We start from the raw sequence: 24,738 nt of genomic DNA on the forward strand, positions 1-24,738 counted from the left end.
TAGCTATTACAAAACTAATTGCACAGATGGAGTATAATTCGCGAGACGAATCTATTAAGCCTAATTAGTCCATGATTTGACAATGTGGTGCTACAGTAACCATTTGCTAATGATGGATTAATTAGGCTTAATAGATTCGTCTCGCGAATTAGCACAAGGTTCTGCAATTAGTTTTATAATTAGCTCATGTTTAGTCCTCCTAATTAGCATCCAAACATCCGATGTGACACTGTTAAAGTTTAGCACCTCGTATCCAAACAGCCCCAGAGTTAGGTTGGTCACGTCAGTCAGGCAGGCGTCCAATTCGTGATCTGGACTGAAAACGGAGAGAGAGAGAGAGAGAGGCTGTTGATCGGGCCCAATAGCCCAGCTGGCGTGATTGGGCCAGACTAGCCTAATCTATATGCAAGCCTGGCGATATATATTTGTTCGTTTGGTCCAATTTACGTTCAGCCCAATAGTGTTTTTAGTTAGGTTAGCCTGGAATTTTCTTCTCCTTTTTTTGATTTTTCATTTCGTAAAAAATGTTGTTTTGCTAATACAATTCATTTATTTTACAATTTCAAAATGTTAAATCATATTTTTAGCTATTTTAATTCTCCCATTGTATTTAAGTTTGTTCCATTTGTGAAAAATTATTGTTGTACGAGCATTAAAAAACTTTTATTTCAAGTACATAAACTTTTATTTCAGCACTCTAATACATTTATTTTGAATAATATTATCGCTAATATTATAATATTGCATGTCCATGTTGTTATGTTTCTATTGTGTGAGTTTTGTTTCTTGAGTTTTTATAATTTATTTCAGGTGTACAAACTTCCATTCCGTAATTTTGTTTCAGGCGTAAAAGCTTTTTGTCCCAATTGAATAATTCTTAACCAATAAAAAAATAGTCCAATAAACCCAACGGAACCCACCCTTGAATTCGTATCCAATTCAGGGTGGGTGTTGCACCGGTGCATGTGCACAACTTGCCCAACGTACAAGCCGATGTCCCGCGCACTAGCTGCTGAACCTGCACGGCCAGGAAAGGTAGAAAGGAGCAACCAAACTTAAAGCAGGGTGATTGAAAGAGGTAGGAAGGAGCAACCAAACTTAAAGCCGATGTTGATCGGGCCCAATAGCCCAGACTAACCTATGGCCCACATATATTTGTTCGTTTGGTTCCTATATACTTTCAGCCCATAGTGTACTTAGTTAGGTTAGCCTGGAATTTTCTTCTCTTTTTTTATTTTTCATTTCGTAAAAGAATTGTTTTGCTAATACAATTCATTTATTTCACCATTTTTCAAAATATTAAGTTATACTTTTTGCTATTTTTACTTCTCCCATTGTATTTCATTTTGTTCCATTTGTGAAAAATTACTGTTCCATGAGCGTACAAAACTTTTATTTGAAGTACATAAACTTTTATATATTTCAGAGCTCTAATGCATTTGTTTTGAATAATATTGTCGCTAATTTTATAATATTGCATGTCTATATTGTTATGTCTCTATTGTGTGAGTTTTGCTTCGCGAGTTTGTATAATTCATTCCAGGTGTACAAACTTCTATTCCGTGAGTTTGTTTCAGGTGTAAAAGCCTTTTTCCCAATTGAATAATTCTTATCCAATAGAAAAACAATAGTCTAAGAAGCCTAACAGAACAAGTATTCAAAGTGTTGTAGCTACAATTTAATATGTTTAGGCTAGTATCTAGGTGCATAGCAAATATTGTGTATTTAGAAAATTCAAAACTACGGTTTGCTGATATCTGCCCGTCTTCCATGGTACCGGGAAAGCGATCCGACCGCGCGTCATCGAGGCATCGACCAACCACTTGGACATCATTTTACCTTTGCCTTCATGCACACTAATACAAGTCCCTAATGCCGAACACAAAGGCTCTGCAGAAAAGAAGGGACTGAAAGGATCCCAAAGCTTTGGCTCTCAACTGCCACGGCTCTCAAGCTTTCTGGAAAAGCAAATTATCACCTGGCCATTCCCGGACGAAAATGCAGGTGGAGATTAAAGAAAGACCTCACGTTTACCTGGAGCTGATCTGCTGATGATGATGATGGCAACTGGTCAGGGCTGGGTCCAGGGATAATCGCGCGCTTTTCGTAAAGGACGCGATGCAGATCGGTGTCACTATATGTCTCTCTCTTCTTTGTAGTAGAAAGCTGCTGAAAAATTAATATCCGTCGGTCTGCTAGTCTTTCTCACCCTTTATTTATAGTGGAGCAAAACGCAATTCGGTCGAAGCAGAGAATTCCTTTAGAGCCCGTTTGTTTCATTTGAATTGAGTGGAATTAGAATTAGTTCCCAAAGTTGGCATGTTTGGTTCCACCCGGAATTGAAAACGATCTTTCCTCAAGTTTCCACTGTCCGAATGATTAGCCTGCGAAACGTTCCGACCCAAAAAAACAGAAATCATTTCTCCCCCGACGACCCGACCCCGACTTGCCTCTCCCCCGTGCCGCCATCCCCCGACTCCTTCTCCCCCCGTGCTGCCGCCCCTGCGCCGCCACCTCCCGCACCACGGCCCCCTCCTCCGGGGCCCCCTCTTCCTCCGCCGCCGCCCCCTCCTCCACGAAGAAGGCGACATCGAGGATCTCTAGGGCCGGCGCCCCCCATCTTGCTCCCCCCATCCGTTTTCCTCTCTCCCAACAACTTCCTCCCTCCCCTCCTCTCTCTCTCGTTTAAGGTCGTAATCATGGCTTGCAGCTATAGGGCGGCTAGATCCGCGTAGAGGACAACCGGATCCACGTGTTGGGCGACCAGATCTGCAAGTTGCGGGGCGTCCCAACCTGGTTTGGGTGGTGGGCAATGCCTGCGTCACAGTGGACGGCGGGGCCATGGCATAGGTTGCGGTGGCGGCCACGGTGGCAGCGCCATCTCGCAGTGTGGCAGCAGTCGCTGTCAGCTCCGCGCCTGTGATGGGGTCCATGATAGGCCTGGTTCGTCCTTTGCATGGTGGTGCTGGTAGCCGCGCGGTAGGGTTGTGGAGGTGCTCGCGGCCACGGCGAGCAGCTCCTCTGCTGCACTTCGCAGTGCGGCGGCGGTCGCGGTGGCACCCGCTCCTGCGGTGTGGTCCTGAACCGGGCCCTATTCCGTCCTTTTTGTCTGGTGGCACCACGTCTCGACGGTGGCAGGCATCTGAGCCCGTGTGAAGGTGCGTTGTTGACGCCGTGGTGATGTCGTCGGTGTGGTTGGTGGCGCAATTCGCACTGGGCCATGTCTCTGCTTGGTGAAGATTTGCTCTCCATGTACGCGCGCCTCGTCCTGGTCGACGACGCTGCGCGCAGCGGCTCTTCAACTCCGTCGACGCGGCCGACGCGCCGAGCGGCGGCCTCGTCACGTGGAACACCATGGTCAGCCTAGCGGCCGCTTTGACGAGGCCGTCGAGGTGCTCTACGACATGGTCACCCGCGGTGTGCGCCCCGACGGTGTCACGTTCGCGAACACGCCACCGGTGTGCTCGCAGCTGGAGATGCTCTCCCTCGGTTGGGAGATGCAAGCTTACGTCCTCAAAGACGCCAACCTCACCGCCAACTCGTTCGTCGCCATCGCGCTCGTGGACATGTACGATAGTGTCTGACAACTCCATGTGGTAGAGAGAGTTACATTGGTAGCATGTTGTTCCATTTGAATTTCTAATCAACCAAATAATATTTGGAATCTAATTCTAAGAATTACACCCAAACAAGAAAATTGAAATGAATCTAATTCTATGTAATTTAATTCCTATTGAATCCAATTGCTAGAACAAGATTCAATTCCGACGAAACAAACGGACCATTAGAGTTTTGATCTATATACAAAGGTGCCATTGTTACTTTTAGAAAAAAAAATCCCTTCTACTACTTACTTGTACAATAAGTAGAAATTTTTTTCCTTTCTTTAGTTGTTGCCTTACAATCACAAGTGTACGTATAAGCAGTTTATACAACAACTATACTGCAGTGTTGGTGTATCGGACGGCATGACGCTGACTCCATCGTCTCGATCCATCTTCTACTCGAACTATACCGATTTGGAAAACACGTTCGTGTGTAACACATACAATCCTTTAAATTCCATCGGGTTCCTTTCCTTGCAGCATTTTCTTCTGGTTCTGTAGCTTGTGATTGGAGTGCTGATGACAAGTTTGCGCATGTCGCCAATTGCATTGGGCACAAACGGGGCAACGAAAATGGATCGCCAACTCTGCAAGAGTGCCTTCAAACTTTACAACAAAACGAAATGAAAGCAATTGGGATTGTGTGGAATAATAGATTGATTAGGGTATACAACATGTACAAATATATAGACAGCTCTTGGTGAGGTTTATAGAAACACAACCGACTAAGGGATAAAACTGTCCATCCTAATCCATCTAGAGCACGGCAAGGAGCCGGCCTAGACCTGGCGCACAGTCAGGATCCATGTACACGCACGGCACGTACAATCCATACATCTCTTCTAAAACGTCGTTGCATGCATCACACTCGTAACGAACAAGACACCCAGCTTCTAGAAGGCGTGCACTACCTGATGACCACAGATGCTTGACCCCTGTCCGAGTGAAATGCTCATATCATGTTATTGCGTGTTTATTCACGGTAAAGATTATGGCCAGATGTTGACCCCGTTTGATTTGGTAGACCCATCACGACAAGTACATTGTTAGCGGAGAAATTGTACATGGCAGAGAGGGGCACGATCGATCAATGTCTTCTTGTCTCCACGAATACAACACCAACCCTGCCTTCTACAAGTGTGGCGCGTGTTTCCGGATGGACAGGCTTTGACGAAGCTCCAAACCAAGTCAGCGTCAGGGACAGCAGCCATCGGCGACCAAGAAGAAGAATCCCAAGGACGGGAGTGCCGTGCTGCGACCACCGTGCTGCCCCGGAGCGCAGCTACCAGGCCAGCAACCCCCGGCCGGCCGGCCCCAGTGTCGGAAGCTGCCGCGGCTGCTTTATAAAGGCGGCCGCCGCGCTCCCAGTCTCTCTCAGTCCTCGGATCACCCCACCATTAACCAGGTCTAATCGCCATTACCCCCGCAGCTCCACCGTCCCGTCCGTCCGTCCGTCCATCGCGCGCGCGTCCCAAACAAGTCGGAGGAGAGTCCTCCCCCTTCCCCAAAGTTCCCGTCCCCTCCTCGCGCGCGCGCCGCGAAGGGTCAGCACCAGACACCAGCAGCCATGGAGAAAGCGGCGCCCCCCATCCCCACGCAGGAGACCGGCGCCGCGGCGCCGCCGTGGGCGGACATGGAGACGGACTGCCTGGCGCACGTGTTCCGGCGGCTCGACCTCGAGGACCTGGCCGCGGCGGCCCCGCTCGTGTGCCGCGGGTGGCGCCGCGCCGTCGCCGACCCGTCCCTGTGGCGCGCGCTCGACCTGCGCCGGGACCACGTCGCGCGCTTCATGCCATGGGCGCCGCTCGCCGCCGCCTTCGCGCGCCGGTACGGCGTGCCGCGGTTCGCGCTCGGGGGCTTCCTCAGGATCTGCGTCGCGCGCGCGCAGGGATCCGCGGACGACGTCGCGCTCCCGCCGCTCCTCGCCTCGCCGGCCGCCGACCTCGACCACATTTCGCTACAGTACGTTGCGCGCCGCGCGCTTGCTGTAACCGTCGTGTCTTGCCGATCATCTCCCTCCGACGAACGACACGAGAACCGTTGCAAGTTCTCACCAGATGCTTCAATGATACGTTGATTTGATTGCAGGTGCCCGAGGCTGCGGCGGCTGGCGCTCCCGCAGCTCCCCGCCGGCGACGAGGCGCGGCTGCCGGACCTCATCCCGCGGTGGCCGCTGCTGGAGCACCTGGAGCTGGACGCCAAGCCGTCCTCGGCCTCCTTCCCCGCCCTCGCCGCGCAGCTCGGCCGGCACTGCCCCAATTTCGTCAGCCTCAAGACCTCGGGCGCCGTCAAGCCCGAGGACGCCGCGGCGCTGGCGCGCTCGCTACCCCGGCTCCGCTCCCTGTGCCTCGACCGGTCCTACCTGCCAAAGCAGGAGCTGCTCGCCATCATCGCCGGCTGCCGGGACCTCCGGGAGCTCAGCGCCCGGGGCTGCGTCGGGTTCGACGAGGGCGACGAGGAGGTGGCCAGGCGCGGCGCCCGGATGGAGCGGTTCGACGTCACAGGGTCCAGGATGATCGACGAGCTCCAGGACGAGCTGGCCGGCGGCGGCGACGACCTCTGCGACTCCTCCTACGTCGACGTCATGTGATGATCTGTCCTTCAATTTGCCTGAGAGAAAGAGCGTAATTAATGCGCGGCTAGTCTTTTGTTTGTTTAACGTTGCTGACAAGTTGGTAATGAGCAGACGGCTTCTAGAAGAGTTATTGCTTATAGATCAGAGGGCCGTGCCGGTCTTTGTTTTGGGGTGGATCTTTGGTGTTCACACACGTTTTACCTACCTGCTGGTCTTGATATTTTGGTGTAACTGCATCATTGCATATTTGCATGTGTATCAATCTACCCCCAAGCTCGCTAGCGCTAAGCTCGTGGACACATGGAACGCTAAATTGATAGAGCCCGCGTGTGTGCATCAAGCCTATTCTAGCTCTAACTTTCAGAATTCCTCTTCACGCCACTTGGAATGATCATACGTGCTGCAATGTTGAAAGGAAAAACAATGGGCCGGCACAATATATTGGATATGAAAGGTGCCTGCTGCTTTTCAACATTTGACTTGAAAACAAGACTCCGTGGAAAGGAAACATTTTAGTTTTTTTTGTTTTTTGTTTTGCAAACGTATGCATTCTGTGGATGTGATCAACTTTTCGTTGATTAGAGTTGGTCTTCAAGCAAAATACCTTGATTGTTCTATTTCCTTCTAAATTAAATAAAAATGAGCATAGCAAAGTCAATTAGTCCTTTCCTTTCATACTTAAGCTCCAGCAAATCCTGACCAAATGACCAGGTAGAACCTACTAGGGTGTCTTTGGTTGCACAAATGGAAATCATTAATCGGTTTAATTTCTGATCCAGACGGCATTTGTCCACTCAGCTCGTTCATTTATTTGTTCATTTTTTTTTTGCGCGCATCGGATCATATCGCAGGATATCTTCTGAACTTTAATTTGTCTCCCAAAAAACCTTTTCTCCTGTATGGGCAATCTTTTTTCTGAAAATATGCAACACACATTCTTCACTGCTTTAGATCTTTTATGGAGTACGTATGGTTTTTTTAAAAAAAATCCAGATCAGTGCTTCATTCTTCATTATTTATTTCAATTTTGCAAATACTATTTATTTTGCTCGATGAAAGTTTTGACCTCTAGTGTTTTTTTGACCTATAATGTTTGTCAGCACTAAATAGTGAAATGGTTTTTTTTTTTTTTTTGCAAAAGGATAAAACTTTCCAGAATGGACACACCATGCATGCATCGCTTTCAGATCTGGTCACTGAAAGGACATAAACAGCTCAAAAATCTTAGCAATGACGTGCTCACCTGCAAAGTCTATCCAATATTTTACGCCAGAGAGCACGGTGACAAATAGCACTTTTTTTTTAGGAAAGTATAGCACATTTTTAACTACAATATCTGTTTGCGTGGAAATAATCTTGATCTGCTGCTACATGTATAGGTAGCCAATCTAGATGTCGATCCGATCTTTAAAGTATGACCTGTTATATTGACCACTAAATTCAATTGTAAAAACTCTATTGAAAATCATAAGCAATACAATATGATTCCAGTTTTGTTTGTCACATCTAGATGTGCTTCTTATATTGATATAGTCAAATTGAATCCGTATTTCCAACCGTGCAGAGCAGGAGACGATCTCGCCAACATACCTTTGCCTGAGTAATATAAAAGTGATCTTTGTAGAATCAGGCCAGTCATTGATTGAAGAAACTGCACTTGTATTATACAAGAAAACAACTGATGCAATGTAGTGATGCAGGATACAGAAAGTAATCGATCGATGGTATCTGGATGGACAAGGGCATTGTGACTCCCTCTTTTATTTGCTAGATGAAGGCAGTGACGGCAGAGCTAGGATGAGATGTTTCCAAGCAAAAAGAAAGAAAACGATGAAAAAGCAGTGACTCCATCTCGGTTAGCTTAGGATGAGAGCAATGCTGTTAGTGAAATCATTATCTGGAGATTCTGCCCTACTCGCATGACGTATGCAGAGGCTCTGGCCTGCCGCTAGCTACCTACTACTGCTCCTCCGATCGTGTTCTGAGTTCTGACTTGAGAAGCCTCTCTTCGCATTGCATTTTTCTTCAGCATGATCTCGAAGCTTTCGGTGCATTAAATACTAGTTGCTGAGAGTGTCCAAAGCAGACTGCGTAGTGGATAAATAGGTCAAGAACCCTATGAGAAAGAAAATCTGGTTGCTAGTGAGGGATAAAGTCGTTTGGTTGTTGTGTGGTGTTGTGCCTGGTGGTTTACATTATTTTCAGTGATGGTATCAGGCAGCTGGTAGATCCCTGAATCTGGTTCCTCCACTGTCTGCAATGATCCCTGAATCTGGTATCAGACAGCGCCTTAGCATGTGTTGCCGATGTAGCACTGCAGTTTTCAATTTTCGGAGAGGATTTGCCCCTTGGTCATCATTGTCCAGGAAGGTAAGTAGGCCTCAGGGTTGTTGCACCTTGTTAACAAATACTGTGCCTCGGTGTCGTTTCTCGTGTGGTTTTCTTATAGCTACGGCGTTTGTGATCTTGTGTGTGTGTGAGAGTGCGTCCACGTTCGTGGATTTGGTGCCCCCTGCTGGCAACTTATACCAGAAGAGAGAACAACAAAGGAAAGGGATGGCACACAGTAAAAGGTGGATAGAGAGGCAAGCTTACCAGGTACAAAGGAATGAACGATAGCGAACGAAACGAACGATGCCCGGAACGAAACAGGACAGACTATTACGACAAACAGGAAATGGCAGTGTAACGCCAAGGAGAACAAAGAGCAACGGTTTCCTTTGGACGGTCGTCGGTAATGCAGGATCCGTCGGAATAACAACCTCTTGAGAGCTAGTCTGCATAGCATACCAATCTGATAGGAATGCATGCTAGCTTGTAGTACAACATTGCTGTAGCTAGATGATGACTAGATCCTACTGCAGTATCACCAATTCAACCATCTTCCCCGTCAACCTCTTGCTGGCTGCATAACATGCTGTTTGCTGCCATATTATGGGGTACTGGGTAGAGTAGAGTAGTAGACGACGGCCTGATTCTTGCTAAAACATGGTGAAGATCCGAAGTACTTTTTGTCTTGAAGGCTATGCGCATGCTGTGCACTCTTCGTGGATGCCGTGAGGGCACGCCTCAGCTGTGATGCCCATTCAATTTGTCGTTCACTATTCTTCTTCAGTTCTGGTGACAGGAAAAGATCGAGACAGGGAATAAAGGCTCTAACTTGCCTGTTGTTACGTTCGCTGCAGCAATGTGTGATCATATATATCAAACAACTTTTAAGGGTGATCAAACAAATGCTGATTGATCCCAGTAGTCAGTCAGCCACAGTAGTTTTAGGGAAATCACCTCGCGGACATGTTGGGTAGGTGTGTAAGATCTTCACTAGCTCCCAATTTATTTTAGTATTTTTAAATTCATAGCTTTTACGATGAATCTAGACATAGTGTATATCTAAATAAATATAAAAAGCTATGAACCTAAAAATAACAAAACGATTTACGATTTGGGATGGAGGGAGTATATATATATCAGTTTGGAATGGAGTTGCATTGCACAGTTATATGAGTTACGTTGCAACTTTCTTGTAAAATTTTCCCATTCTTTTTTTCTTAATGAAAGATGCGCAATCTTCTTGGAGACAAAATTTGTGGACGTCGTGTGCTTCTTCACAGCGAAGGAAAGCAAGCTAGTGACTAGGCCTGCCACTGGGCCACACCCACTTTAAATAGGGAGGGTATGAGTAGAAAATTATATACCCATTAGAAATGAGGAAGGTATAGTTAATCAATTGAATATATATATATATATATATAATATGTAGCATAAAGTTAATTATTTATTGGATATGGGTGGGGTTCGGAGGGTAACAAGTGGATAGTAATTATTTGGATTTGAGTGTGAATAAGTGTGAGTTTCATGGTACTCTCTAATAGCAGGTCTACTAGTGACGAAAGAAACCTGACAGCAAGGCTGGCACCCACCTATGACACCACTTGTAGAGTGGCACCCACCTATGACACCACTTGTTTGCTACGACAGCCCAACTCAAGGTTTTTTGGTTATGCTGCGAGATACCAGCCGCATGCTTCGTTCCACCGTCTATTTTCAGTTTTCGCGAGTGATTATTGTTGCATTGCCATCACCCATCGCCCATCATCGTGCCATCCAAAATGAAGAATGATGCATTGCCATCACCTTTATGCTGCGGCTAAAGAATTCCCCGGGGCGTGGCTAATCACCGCCATTCAAACTGATTCCGGAGGAAAAGCAGACAGCGAGTTTCATGATCCTACTTTAACTTTGTGCACGTCTTTTCCAGGAAAGCCGGTATTTTAATCATGCAGTGTGCTAGTATGTGCTAACAAACTTACGTGGGTAAAGAGGAAGGATTTACAATGCCACACCTTATAAACGAGTAGCAGTGATAAATTTGTTTCGAAAATTGGAAAGTCACATTTGAAAAAACAATGTTGAAATTGATCCCAATACGTTAAATTCAAGCATGAACAAGGTGAAACAGAGCAATAGAAACAGCACCAGCACCATATGGCCTCCACAGATGAATGGTCAAAGACATGCTCTCAGCTAAACAAAAAAAATTTATTTCTGCCCATTCTTGTACTCAATTCTTTGCATGATCCATGAATAGCCAAAAAAAAAAAGGTAAAGATGTATATATTCACCAATGTCACCAAAATGGACACAGAAAGTAGCATTTTCAATAATGTAACTCGTATACCCCGGAATCTCTTTAGAATCACAATTACATCATCACACTGGTATAGAAAAGGAGCATTTGACCCCAAAGGTCATATAAGAGAGCCGTAGGCCTGTAGTCGACGCACAAAGATGGCACCACAACCATGAACACCGACTACGTCGGTGGAGACAGGAAGCATGCCATGCCCCAGTCATTTACATGGGCAAATTGTTGCTGAGGGAAGAAGGTATCAGGAAAAGAACTATGGACCGCGAGCCTTGGTGAAGCATAAGCATCCTGGTGACTGGCCATCCGGTATCATGCCACCGCCTTTGCTTGTGTCAAGAGCCTCTAAAAGCTGTACCACCTCATCCATATCAGGGCGTTTATCAGGATTTGCATCCCAGCATTTCCGCATAACATTAGCAAATGTGCTTGGACAGCAGCGGGGAATGTCTGGGCGCAGATTCTGCCAATAAAACGAAGGAATAATTAATTATTACTAAGAATGTGGGTAACCTGTGCACATTATGTGGGGGAAGAAGAAACAATTGCAGAATGGGAGTGTATATGGAACACAGGGCAAACCTGATGGACAACAGCGGATGAGACATCGGCAAAACTAAGGTCTGGGTACGGCATGTCACAACAATAGATTTCCCACAGGCAAATGCCAAAACTGTAAACATCACACTTCCTGTTGTATGGTTTACCATCAAGAACCTGTTAGAGCATACAAAGAACAGAAAATTTCTTTTTAGCATGGGAATAACTGAAAGTACTACACACTGTGGAACAGAACAGATTAAAAAGGCCAGTCCTGTAAGTACCTCTGGGGCCATATAACCAAGTGTGCCTGTTGCACCAGTCATGTCCTTTGGATTCTGAGCCTCAACACGAGCAACACCAAAATCAGCAATCTTAAGGTTTCGCTGTGGAGTGAGCAGCATGTTTTCAGTTTTCACATCCCTGTGTACAATCTTTCTGGAGTGTAGATAACTCAATCTGCAAATGGAAGGCCCAGATAGTTAGGAGTGGATTCAGATATATATAATGCATGTCAGTGATTTGAGTTTGAGCTCTCTTTACCCTCTAGCCAAATCCAATGCAAGCTGAACCACAACTTTGTAAGCAAGCTTCCGTCGGCTGTTCTTTATCAAATATTGCTTCAAAGTTCCTCCAGCGAGATATTCTACCACAACACAACATGCTCTTGCTGGCAAGTTAGTACGTGCACCACCGTTGGAATTGTTGGCTGGAATCTTAAGATCTGTGGTACCCATAGATGCACCAACAAACTGCAAAAGAAATAACACTATGCATTTGAAACTTCTTGAATAGCCCAGCAGAAGAAATCTTTCATGGAAGATACCAGCTACCAACTTGGTCATGGGTAAATTTTGGTAATCAGTAAGCTAAGGACAAGCACTTTACTACATGAATAAGCATCTAATACAGACATGAAGCTGCACATGTATGCGTGAAAATACTCACCTTTGTAACATTAGGATGGCTTAGCTTATGCCAAACAGCAACCTCCTGCTTAAATGATGTTCGCAAAGCTGCAGTTTCAGCTTCTGTAGCAAAACCATCTTCTCCCCAATCCAAAAGCTTCACTGCATGTATAACAAATCAATATTACTTACTTGTCCCGTGGAATTGTGAGCGTGTAACGCACACATATCTGAACTCAATGGCAAATAGATGAAGCTCCATGTTTGTGCGTTATTTGTAATAACAGGAAGGGATAATTACTATGCAGACACTGAAAGTACATCAATCTAAACTGTATAGAAATGATTAAAAAGAACAACAGAAAAGAACAAAAGGGAGTCCCAAATTCTAGGACACCACAACAGGGAGATCTTTAGGTTTTAGATGAAGAAAATTGGATTGGGCCAAAGGATAAAATCTTAATTTGGCAACAAAGCCACTCCAAGCCAACAGTAAAAAAGTAGCAAAATGAGCTTTAGGCAGCCTTGTTATCTGTTCTAGGGTTCTAGCCCAAAAGGTGAATGTATGTGGATCTCAACTTTATAGAAATGATTAAAAAGAACAACATAAAAGAATAGAAAGGAGCCCCAAATCCCAGTACACCAAAGCTGTACGACATTTAAGTGTGCAAGTCATGCTACCACCCCCCACGCATCAAAACAAAATGATAGCATTATTCATAAAGCACTAAGAGGAAGTGATGTGCTCCATGGACTAAAAACCACAACTTTGTAAAGCAAAGATGCCAAGATTATAAAATGTTGAAGGAAATTGGATTGGGTCAAAGGATAAAATCTTAATCTGGCAAAAAAGGCACTTCAAACAGACAGTAAAAAGTAGAACGTATGAGCTTCAGGCTGCCTTGTCATTTGTTCTAGTCACATATCTACTACTGATGTCTGATGAACAGTTGAACACGATGATGGCATATGCTTAAAAACAGAAGAAATAAGAAAGAGGTCGATGTTGAAATGTCTCTAACTGACAGGAAATTGACTAAAGGTGACATGGCCACATGGGGCAGGAGAACTGCAGCCCAAAGGTGAAAAACGCAAACTACAAGGAAGACGAGAGGGCAAAACATAGTTACAACTTTACAAGAGTTGGGGGGGTTTAGGGAAGTCCAGAAAGAGTATCCTGATATTAGTCAGGTGCAAGATCATCAAGTGAAAGTACAAAAACATGCAAAGCACACATATTCTAATTCAAGGCAGAACATGCATAAAGCATGGTTCTGATGGACCAGGCCGCAGTTACTAACTGATATCCTTTCAAGAAACAGATTCTTCACCAATTTAACTACCAAGTCATCGAGGAGACAGGGAAAGATGCAATGGTCAGTTTAAGCCATTGCAACTAGCAAACGGTTTGTGCTGATGAGAAAAAGGCAACCATCTCCTACAGGCTACAGCACACCATTCAGATACAGCATATCAGCAGTTGTAAAGAGAACGAATAAAAATGAAGTTGCACAGATGCACAGTAGATGCATTGTAAGGGGGGAAAAAGACTATGCAGCATTGTGTCACACACAAACGATTAAGGCCTTCTGAATGAAAAGCTAGTGCTGCCACCTGCCAGGTATTACTTTCCACAAAGGTCAAAACAGTTAAGACCCAATTTCACAGGTCACATGTGGAATATACTTCAAGAAGTAAGCTACTTGTCTCAAACTCTCAATAAATGTATCATACAACCCACACGCATGTGCATTCTTTCGATCCTCTAAGATCACGTAGTATGTTATTTCACCTGAACATGTAAGGCAGCATAAGACTGTCTATTGTGAAAATCAGCATGTAAATCAGCAACAGCATCAAGCATCCTAAAACAAGCAGAGCTAGATCATAGATACCTGCAACGTCCTGGCCATCATAGGTGCCGCGATACACGGTGCCATAAGTCCCCTGCGCGATGACATAGCGGATCTCCAGCTTCGCAAGATCGATCTCCCACTCCTCCTTAGGCCCCTGGGACTTGAGGTTGGCCTTGCCCCAGGTCTTGGTGAGCTGCTTCTCCAGCTGGATGTCAAGGCTCGTAAGATCAATCTTGTCGGCTCGCACATACGCATCGTTGCCTCCCAGGCTCCCGGACCTCTTCAGCTTCTCCTTCGCCTCAGGCATCTCGCTGGTGCTCGAAGCCATCGCCTCGGCGGCCGAGAGCAGCTTTCCAGCAACTATGCAGGAAGCCCCAAAACTATGGATAGACGAACTCCTTTACTGGAGATGCAGAATCGGTGTGCTACAGAACATACTGCAGCACCAGAGACGAAACAAGAACACGAATCCAAGAACTGGTAAAGCTTCAATCAAATCTTGGGCGAGCCTTGACTGGAAGATTGCTGAAATCTTGGCGGAGACTTGACTGGAGATTTGTACCAAACAAAACTCCCCAATTAGAACGTGACCTGGCAGGAGATAGACACCGATGGATCCAACAAGCAAAGAAAGGTCGCAGGTTTATTATTACCGAACTAAAGCGACGGTGGCAGCACGAATTCGAAGAGCCGCGGAGACCAAACCGACCGGCCAAGTTGACCAGCGGCTGACGAAACCGCGGGGAAAGATCGCGAGCTGGGGGCGCCGACCACTGGAATCCAATCAGGCAGAGGCCAGATTGACCTGACCCCCAACCCGCAAGAACGCGGGACCCGGCGGCGCCTCCAGCCGCCAATTGGCAGAGGAGATTGCCTCCGGGGAAGGAGCCGTGGATTCGTGGAGTGGAAGCTCCGCCGATTTGGCCAGAGACGGCAGCAGAATTGCCGCTCGGGGGGTGGGGGCGGTCGCGGTGTTGACGAAGCTAGCGTAGTGGCGATGCCGAGAGCCGGTGGGGGCGGGGATAGTTTATTGCTACGGCCACCGGCAGCTGCGCCCGCTTAGGCTTAGGCCCGTCCGCTCGCGCTGCCGGCTGCCTTGTTCTACGCCACGTCTCTTGCGGCCGCGAGGATACGCTGCGTCGCCACGGGCGACGCTACCTGCGACCATCACCTCATTAAGCGTGCAGGCCCTGGATGTAGAAAAAACTCACGATAAACCGTGCGTCGACTCAATTAATTAGACTGCTTCAACGCGGTTTGTCTGGAGCATATGCACGCAGGCAAGAAAAGATAAAATTGCTGTCATCCTATATGCAAAACCATTTGAATTTTAAAAAAATATAAATTTTAAACCAAGCATCAAAATTAAATTCCAATTACATCATTGGATTTATGACAATAAAAACTTCACAACAAGATTCCACTTGACTATATTTGAACGAATTTTTTATTTGTATCTTTTAATTAAGGTTGTATATTTTCTGTGAGCAAATTCTACAATCTTACGGAATAAAACAATCATACGCATCGAACAAAATATATGAACTTAAAGAACAAAAATGTATACCCCTTAAAATAAATTACACAAACTTAAAAACAAATATAACTGGCACATGCTTGAACAAAATATATGAACTCAAAGAACAAAAACGTAAACCCTTAAAATAAATTATACAAACTCAAAAACAAATATAACTGGTGCATACTTGGAATGCAATAAAGGATAAAATTGATGACATCACCCCCACGTGCAAAGAAAGTTTGAATCTAAAAAAATTAATAGAACCCTACATCTAAATTAAATTCTGATTCCACCAATAAGTTCCTTACAACAAAATCTTCAAAACAAGACCCACTTAGTATATTTTGGTAAAAAATTATTAACTTTTTACCAAGTTGGAAAATATTCCCAAATATATATATCTAGAACAAATTTCATGAACTCACATAATAAAAAAATTATTATTGGTGGCAGAATAATTAGTTCTGCTCTGCGGATTGTGACTATTTTCTGCAAGCAAAAAATTAAATATGATGAAAAAAAGTATAATGCGAAAAAAATTGAGCATCACGATCAGACCATTTGATTGTCTAAAAAAAGAATAAATAAAGGATAAAAACAAGAAACTTAAGGGAAAAAGAAATAAAAATGAGAAATAAAAAAGAATAATTACATAGTAAAGGATAGGAGCGACAGAGGAGGAAAATTAAAAAAATATAAAAAGGAGTTAATATTATCGACATAACACGGAGAAAATATTTAAATATTTTTCTAAATCGTGCTAATCACAACTCATTGAGTGGTGTAGCGGTGGTTCAACTCTCCCAAGTGATAGGTCTTCAGTTCGAACCCTCCTTGCAGCAATATTTTTGGCGCATTCTCACGAAACAAAAGATCTATATACCTCGAATAAATTGCAGAACCCATGGAACAAGTATTTATACATCTAGAACAAATTATATAAATTCACATAACCAAAACATATACTCTAGAACAAGTTATGGAAACTCACAGAACAAATATATGTATATACAGAATAAATTATACAAGTCATCGAACAAAACAATTGTATACATCGAACAAACTAACTAAACCCACGGAAGAAAAATAATTGTATGTATCGAACAAATTATGTGAATTTCACAGAACAAAAATAAATACTCCTAGAATAAGTTATGCAAACTCACAGAACAAATATATGTATATACAAAACAAATTATACGAGTCATCAACCAAAATAATTGTATGCATTAAACAAATGATATAAATTTGAATAAAACTAGAACAAGTGGCATGAATTTATGGAACAAAATATATACATGGAATAAATTATACAAACTTACAAATATAAAATTTATACACAGCAAGAAATTGTATGGGCTCGCACAACAAAATTTAACTCATGCAACAAAAATTTTTGTACTTGGAAAACATACATTACGCACATATGTAACATCAAAACCTTTTCGGTCCAAATAAGTTGGTGTATGCTAGAGTAGAAACTCAAAAGGAACCACTTATCAAGATTAAAAATAGTATAAGCAGCATGTTACTATAATGGTGCGTTTGGCAGAGCTCCCAGAGCTGATTCTCTGTTGAATCCAGTAGGAACTCTGCCAAATAGTTTTTTAGAGAGAAGTGATTCTCTGCTGATTGTATGAAGTGATCCTCTGAAATGAATTAAGAGGCTGGGAGCTGAAAAAGTAGCTTCTTCTGATTCTGTGAAGTGATTCTCCATCTTGATTTTAAAAGTTTATGCTGGTGAATCAAAGTGAATCATATTCAGCCATTGAATCACTTCTCTCAGAGAATCAGCGGTCATAAATCAGAATCGGATGGAGCTCTACCAAACATACCCTAATATATAAGAAAGTAAAATATTAGTTTTAATAGAGGAAGAAAGGGAAGATCGAAAACTACACAAAAGATGAAATAAACGTATAAATAATAAATTAAATAAATAATGGAATAACAAATAGAATGAAAATTGAAAAGAAATATTTAATGTAAGGAAGGCAAGTGAAATGGAAGATTAAAGGAAGAAGAAGAAAAATAAAATAGAAAAATATGCATGTGTTTGAAACTACGAAAAAAATAGAAACAGGTCATAGTCCTACGTGGAAAGGAATATATGAATGAATAATACATATAAGTACAAATCCGAGAAAGAAGGGGAAAAGATAGTAGAAAAATAAAAAAGAAGTGAAATGAATTGAAAAGGAAAAGGAAATAAATGTAGGAAAAAGAAAAAATGGTCATAATAGAGTTGTGTGAGCTCGTGAAACAGATTATAATATATAAATTAGCCTGTCAGGTTGCCGTGCAAAGAAAAGAAACAAGTAAAACAGAAAATCCCCCATAAGAGAAAGGGAAAAGAACGGAAAAAATAAATAATGAAAAGAAAAAAGAATGAAAGAAAACACATAGAATAAAATGAAGCAAATAGCGAACGGAAGAAAAAAAATAAAAAATAAAATACCGGAAAATAGGTGGACGTGTCGTACATACATCTGTACGGGTCCACCAAAGGGTTTGGACAGTCTTTGATACAGGGCTGGACACCGAGACGTGTCTGACATGAAGAGTACGGTGCAGGATGGTGTGGTCTACATGGCAAGACAGGAACTAGTCGAGTATTAAGAAACTACTCGTAGCAATTAGAGTTGGACTCACTAGTCGAATCCGACTAGTATTCTTGTAAAAACAACCGACCTATAACTCTGCCCCTAATAATATAAGGCGAGGCAGGTACCCCCTCCAAAGCAATTCAATACAACCAACACACAGGACGTAGGGTATTACGCAATCTAGTGGTCCGAACCTATCTAAATCATGTGTTCGAGTTCCTAATTTTGGCGAGCCCCACGCACTAAACACTACCTCGGACACCCCCTCGGTAGGTTGCCGGATCTAAACACTGACAGCTGGCGTGCCAGGCAGGGGATCTCGCTGAGAATCCACTTGCGAACTCGATGGCCCAAGTCATCATCAAGCCACCGTCACGTTCGAAATGGGCGCAACATTCTTCTTCGGCTGCTGGGTTTGCATCACTAATAGCGTTGGAAGATTCCACCGCCACATTGCGTCGGCCCTGGAGAAGAAGCAACACGCCATCAACCTTTAGTGCCAAGCTTTGGAGGATCTCGTCGAGAAACTTGATGAATTTTTAATTTTTGACCTAGTTAGAGACTGGGGAGGACGAGTCCAAGTACAACTCGACTTCTCCTGCTAGTCGGATTGGTTCCCACGAGCCGACTCTTAAAGCATCGTGCGAATCCGACTACATCCCAAGTTGATTCCTATTCGGACTCCGAAACACGGATGCCATCTACGAAGCTACCTGTCCAGATCACAATTGAAATCGGATTTGATCGAGGACCTCGACTACTACTCGGATCCGGACGAGGAGATTCCATTATCAGGTCCACAACAAGGCCTGATGATTACATCAACTCCACAAGGCAGATTTGTCTACTGATCCAACATGAAGCCACCTGCTCTTGCCAGGGATGATGAGTCATGCCTTATCGCCTACCTTGATACCTTTTCGTACCAGGAGGGAACTCCTTTGTCGCCTATATACGAAGAAAATGGCTCCACGGAGGTCATCACATCAAGTTCGGGAAGCTATTCTCCGGAGTGAGAACTCTTCGCTCTCGTTGCTGCACAAAAAGGCGAGGATGAAGATCAACCAGAGAGAAATCCGCGGCATGAACAACACCCAGACGTCGTCTCGCAGGATGAGATCACCGCCAATATCGTCGGAGAAGAATCTAAAGCTCAAAGAACTCGACGGCGAGCAAGGAACACTGCAAGAGCAAAGCGTCGCCGCCGCCTTGCAGCTAATCTATAAATCGTGAACTTGGATCACGCGTTTGAAGCAGTTCAATCGCGTCAACACCATACTCATCTTGCCACCATCGCATCCATTGATCTCATTACTCGGGCAATGCCACAAAACAAGTACACTAGGCAACTAGCTGAACTGGCGGAGCGCGCGTACGAGCAACTCAATCAGCAAAACGCTAAAACCCGATACATTCAGTTCCTCACACCCCATCCCAGCATGGCAGTAGTCATAGGCGCACTCAATCCAGACCAAGTCAAATTGGAGGTGCTAAACCAAGTCAAGCCGGAGAAGAGGGTAGTCGGACGGAACCCTCGTGAGGCTGTGGGCCCAATCCAGAACCTGAACGTCTAGTACGGGACCTCCGTTAGAAGATTAACGCCAGCCGCGACGCCCGTACAGTCATTGATGTCGTCACGAGCGCGAGCAAGAAGTCGAGTACTCAGGAGAGAATTCTGACGGGTTCCCCACCTTCTCAAGATGAGTAAGGAAGACAGTTCTACTCAGCAGATTCAAACCTTTGGGTATCACCAAGTACAATGGCAAGCAGGATCCAATCCAATGGCTGCGGTGTTACTCACTGTCAGTACAAGCAGGAGGAGGGAACGACGACACCAAGGTCATCTACTTTTCCATCTGCATGGAGGCAGCGCCACTCACATGGCTCGAGTCACTAGATAAGAACTCCATCGACACGTGGAAGGATCTCAAGGTGGCGTTCACCAACAATTTCGCAGGGGCAATGTAGCATCCTGGCAACAGGATCGACTTGTCTCAAGTCAAACAACAATAAGGCGAGACCCTGCGCAGTTATCTACGTCGATTCTTTGATAAGAAAGCTACAATCATGGACATCACGGAGCGCGATGCCATATATTGCTTCCAGAACGGTCTCTATGACCGCCGGATGTTCCAAGATTTTAGTAGGAGACGCCCGGAAGATATCAAATCTCTCAAGATCATGGTTCAGGCATGGGCAGATGAAAAAGATAAAGAGATCGGGAGGTTTGAGTTTAGTCACAACAAGGGTTAGAATAACAACAATCAGAGTAACGGCTAGCGCAACGACAAGAACCGCAACGATGGCCCCAACAATAACAACCGAAATAATTACTCGGGAGGTCAGAATCGCAAGAGAAAGCTAGACAATACTATCACAGTAATGTTCCGGGAAGATGCTCAACCAGGATGTCAGCCTGCAAGAAAAAAATATTGGAAGACAGAGTACTCGTTATTCGTAAAAAAGCTGTTTCTACTACAGACTGACATCGTTTCAATCCAAGTTGTAGCAGTCCATCCTACACGTCAGAACTTTTTGTTGAACCGAACAGTTAGAGAAACCAGACCTGAAACAAACAAACCAGCCTACACGAAGATCCATCGCATGCGCGATGTATAGTCGCGGCGCGTCGCCGCGGTCCAAGGCTGCCGCTGCAGGCGATAGATTTTAATTACGTCTACGACATGCGCTGAAGATTATCCGCTTATCGCTGAGGATGCTTGATTATCGGTCAAAGAGGCTGGCTGATTATTCAGAAGTCATTTTATTTGACTTTCGGGCAAAGTTGCATGAATGTGAGATGATTCTAATCGTTTCCTTCTCTTAAATTTGAAATAATCCTTCTGCAAAAAATATTTAAATTGACATGTATGCATTGGGTAAACTTAGTCTTTAAGATAGTATGCAAAAGAGCAGCTAGATAAGATGTATGCTCCGTGGCCCCATCAATCAGATAGTAAACTTTTTTTTTGGAACACCATACCATCGTGTTTAGTATTATCCATTTCTTAAAATACTAGCTTGATTACAAAGTAGCTTGATAATAATGCACTGTTTTTCTAACGTGGTTTGGAGTCTTCTCACGTTTTCTCAAAGTCTCCTTACATTTCAAAGTATAGGTTGTTGTAGAATTGTGCAGTTGTTTAAAATATATGTTGGCTCGGCTATTTCTTAAACAAACTATATTGTGTTTTTAACAAATTATAATGCTACTTTTATTACAGTAGTATACGTGTCTGTGTTTAGAAAATAAAGGTGGTTCCTAGAGTAGGTGTATGTGAATAATGAAAATATCATTGCTTTTACCAATGCACACATCTACATCCTCTGTAACCAGAAGAATTAGCATAGATAATTTCAGGAGAGTATATTATAATGTTATGCTGCTGTCACTGAAGCCTACATGTCAGTGTCCAGGCTACCGTTTTTATTCGTGATTGCGGAGTCCAGAGGCGTGCAAAGTGCAAACAACTACTCTTTCGTAAAGGAAGATTGAAAAGAAAGTTTCTAATTGTGCTGACGCTTCACTGGCTGTCGTCGTTGCAGGAACGAAAGCACCGACCACATGCAATTGGGGAAAAAAAAGCATGTTGGCACGTCTGGTCTTACGTCAGGGCACAGCGCAGCCCACACGTCGACAGCGACCGAGCTTTTGCTCCCACTCTCACAGATCGTGTGGTGCCGCCATGAGCAAGGTCACCAAGCACTGAGAAAGAGCCTGTGCGGCGGCGGATGGCCGGCGATGATATGGCTTCGAGAAGAAGATGTGTGTGATCAGAATCTCGCGCTTCCGGCTGAAGCAACTCGTGTGCCGCGGCAAACTCCGATCTGATCTGTTGCTAGAGGCTCAGCTAGAGCGTGCGGCGGCGACCATGGAGGTGCGTGGTGGCCTCTCGTTTTCGCCGGGCCTGGGAGTCCATGGGAGCCCTACGTATAGCATATACTCCTACCTAGCAGTGGGGACGAGAAAAAAGAGTTCAGGATGGGACAGCGATGTGTGCTTCATGACCACCTATATTCACCTATTCACGAATAAAAGTGCAGCTGTTGGAGTAGAAACATAAAAGTTATTACCTTGCTAATTAAAGAGAAGGGAGTTCATCAACTTCGAGCTAGTGATTGGCAAGGGCCAAGGAGTCGAAGGCAATTTGGATGGGGTTGCCTATCTAGGCACGTATAAGATGCTGATGTTGACTAATTTTTCTAGCAAGGCAATTTGAATGGTATAGCAGTGCTGATAAGATGACACTCACTCCAAATTACGGAATATAAATGGGGGAGGGGGGTGGAGACTTTTTAATACTTGGATGCTTTAGATCAGCATTATAGATATAAGAATTTCGAAAAATAAGTGGTCCAGCATCTGAATTTTGAATTCCAAATTTTCTCCGAGTTTGAGAACGTGACCTCATATTCAAATGTTCGTTTTTTATTTCCCAATTTTAAATTGTCCCTTCTAAACTTTGTTGGTAAACATTGGTTCATCAATCTGTGCATAACGAGAAACCTAAGGTAATGGGCCTAATCCTCTCAAAAAGAGTATAATGGACCTACGTCAAGACAACACATTTCTAGGTGTTGGCGCTAGAAATCGGTCCAGCGGCCGACACACGACCCGGGAGAATCTGCTTAGCTCCTGTTCGGGTGAATGCCCTGGTGCGGTTCGCGCGGCGTGCCAGCCAATCTGACCTGTTGATTGGCAAGGAAGAACACGTGTCAAATTCAGTGACTACGATCGGCTAAGTTTCCGATCGAAAGAGCTTATCGGCAGATCGACCGATTCACTGTGGTAAAGAAATCGGCTATAAGACAGCACGATCCCCGTAGCCTTGTAGCAGAAAAATATTAAAGTAATCGGCACAAGGTACGTAGTAATAGTACTAGGAAAAGATCTAATCGGCAATAGATCTGGTAACAGAAAGCAATGAAAGCCGATACTACCGATTCCTAGCAGGATAACTGGTGATAAAAGCTAGAAAAACAGGTAAAAACCTATGGATCTAGTTGATATCAATAACTGGTGAATAAATCTAAACGAAACAACAGCGATGCGCCGGAAGTTAAAGCTTAGATATTACTCGATAGACGGAACTTACAGAATCGGCCGGAGATCAAGATGATGCAGCCCTGCCAATTCGCACGAACTCGTGAGAAAGAAAAGTGATGGCGAAGTCGCCTGCTCGAAAGTAAGTATGAAGAATAAAGTAACTTGTTGTATTGATTGATTGTTGTTATACAGATTTACAAAGGTAGCTATTTATAGCCCCGTACAAATAATCTTCCTAACCGACTAGGACTCTATCTCTAATTCAAACAGAAAACAAATATCTACAAGCACAATCCGTGCTAAACTAGTTATCCCACGCTTCGTGGGCTGAACTCCACCTTATCTTTCCACCTTCCCAAGCCCATACAGGCCCACTTTAGTCCACCTTCCTGCTCGGCCGATTTCTCGTCGGCAAAGGACTGCCGATTGGGAATCCGACGTGTCCACTCTGAAGTGAAGTAAAAGCCGCTTGACCGATTCCGCACTGTAGCCCTTTTTGACGCCGATTCTTCTGATGACGAAATCCGGCGTCAACACATGCCCCCCAGTTTCGGAGTAAAACATAATCCTTTACTTCGAAATTCTTTACAACCTCTCCTCCGAAACGGCCGCAGTGAAAATGTCCTTCCGTTTCGCGGTCTCCCGGCTGATCATTGCAATTTTTTGAAACGGGCGCCCACGACGGCCACTACCCCGAAAACTCGACGCGCCGGCGCGGTGAAAATTCCATTTTTACCCTTCTTTCAGGCACCCTATAAATATCATTTCACCGCAACTCATCTTCAAGCTCACATCTCTTCTCCAGCGCGCGCACCTCCTTCTTTCTTCAATCTTGCCATCGAAGTCTTCCAGTTTCAGCTCCAATCACTTCACCCCCTTCCCCTTCAATGGCGACTCCTTCCGGTAACTCCCCAGCACGCGATGCCGAAGGAACAATTCCTCCGGTGGAGGTAGCGACGGTTGTCACTTCTTCAACAGACGCAAGGGCTTCATCAGAAATCCCGATGGCGGTTCCCTTTACAGCCCCATCATCTGCGCCAACGTCGGCGGCTACGCCGATTACTCAGAACTTCATCCCGGAGGTAAATACCGAACCTTCTCCTTATCGGCAATATTTTTTAGATCTACTCCTTATATTCCTATGCCCTCTTTTCCTTTTTTAGGCGGTTAGAGATAGAATTACCATTCACCTCACGGATAGTCCCGGCCTTGTTTGTCTCGGTCCCATGGGAAACCCAGATCCATCGATTCTTATAGATTCGGAAACTGACCGGATACCTTTCAAACGGTCCGATATGAACTTGAATCAATGGGCAAGTACTTTTAGATCCTGGCCGAATGAAACCCCTGGTTGGAGAGAGTGGTACCAACGGATGGCCGCATCAAGGAGCGTTTCATGGGATGAACTCAAAATCGGCCAATGCATCAACCTTT

The 24,738-nt window shown here is 44.5% G+C and overlaps 2 protein-coding genes across 2 annotated transcripts; one reads left to right on the plus strand and one right to left on the minus strand.

Moving 5' to 3' along the window:
* The first annotated feature begins 4,569 nt into the window (after nucleotides 1–4,569).
* LOC101761599 (F-box/LRR-repeat protein At3g48880) lies at nucleotides 4,570–6,501 on the plus strand. The gene is made up of 2 exons (XM_004982296.3): nucleotides 4,570–5,567; nucleotides 5,694–6,501. Exons 1-2 carry the CDS (start codon nucleotides 5,173–5,175, stop codon nucleotides 6,193–6,195), a joined length of 897 nt encoding a protein of 298 aa, XP_004982353.1. The 5' UTR covers nucleotides 4,570–5,172; the 3' UTR covers nucleotides 6,196–6,501.
* Nucleotides 6,502–10,765: 4,264 nt separating this feature from the next.
* Nucleotides 10,766–15,153, minus strand: LOC101762013 (serine/threonine-protein kinase HT1). The gene is made up of 7 exons (XM_004982297.4): nucleotides 14,783–15,153; nucleotides 14,169–14,677; nucleotides 12,314–12,435; nucleotides 11,909–12,117; nucleotides 11,650–11,824; nucleotides 11,408–11,542; nucleotides 10,766–11,288 (listed from the first exon to the last, which is right to left on the minus strand). Exons 2-7 carry the CDS (start codon nucleotides 14,455–14,457, stop codon nucleotides 11,082–11,084), a joined length of 1,137 nt encoding a protein of 378 aa, XP_004982354.1. The 5' UTR covers nucleotides 14,458–14,677; nucleotides 14,783–15,153; the 3' UTR covers nucleotides 10,766–11,081.
* Nucleotides 15,154–24,738: the final 9,585 nt, after the last annotated feature.

Source organism: Setaria italica, chromosome IX, assembly GCF_000263155.2.
Source record: "Setaria italica strain Yugu1 chromosome IX, Setaria_italica_v2.0, whole genome shotgun sequence".
In the NCBI taxonomy this organism is placed as follows: Eukaryota; Viridiplantae; Streptophyta; class Magnoliopsida; order Poales; family Poaceae; genus Setaria; species Setaria italica.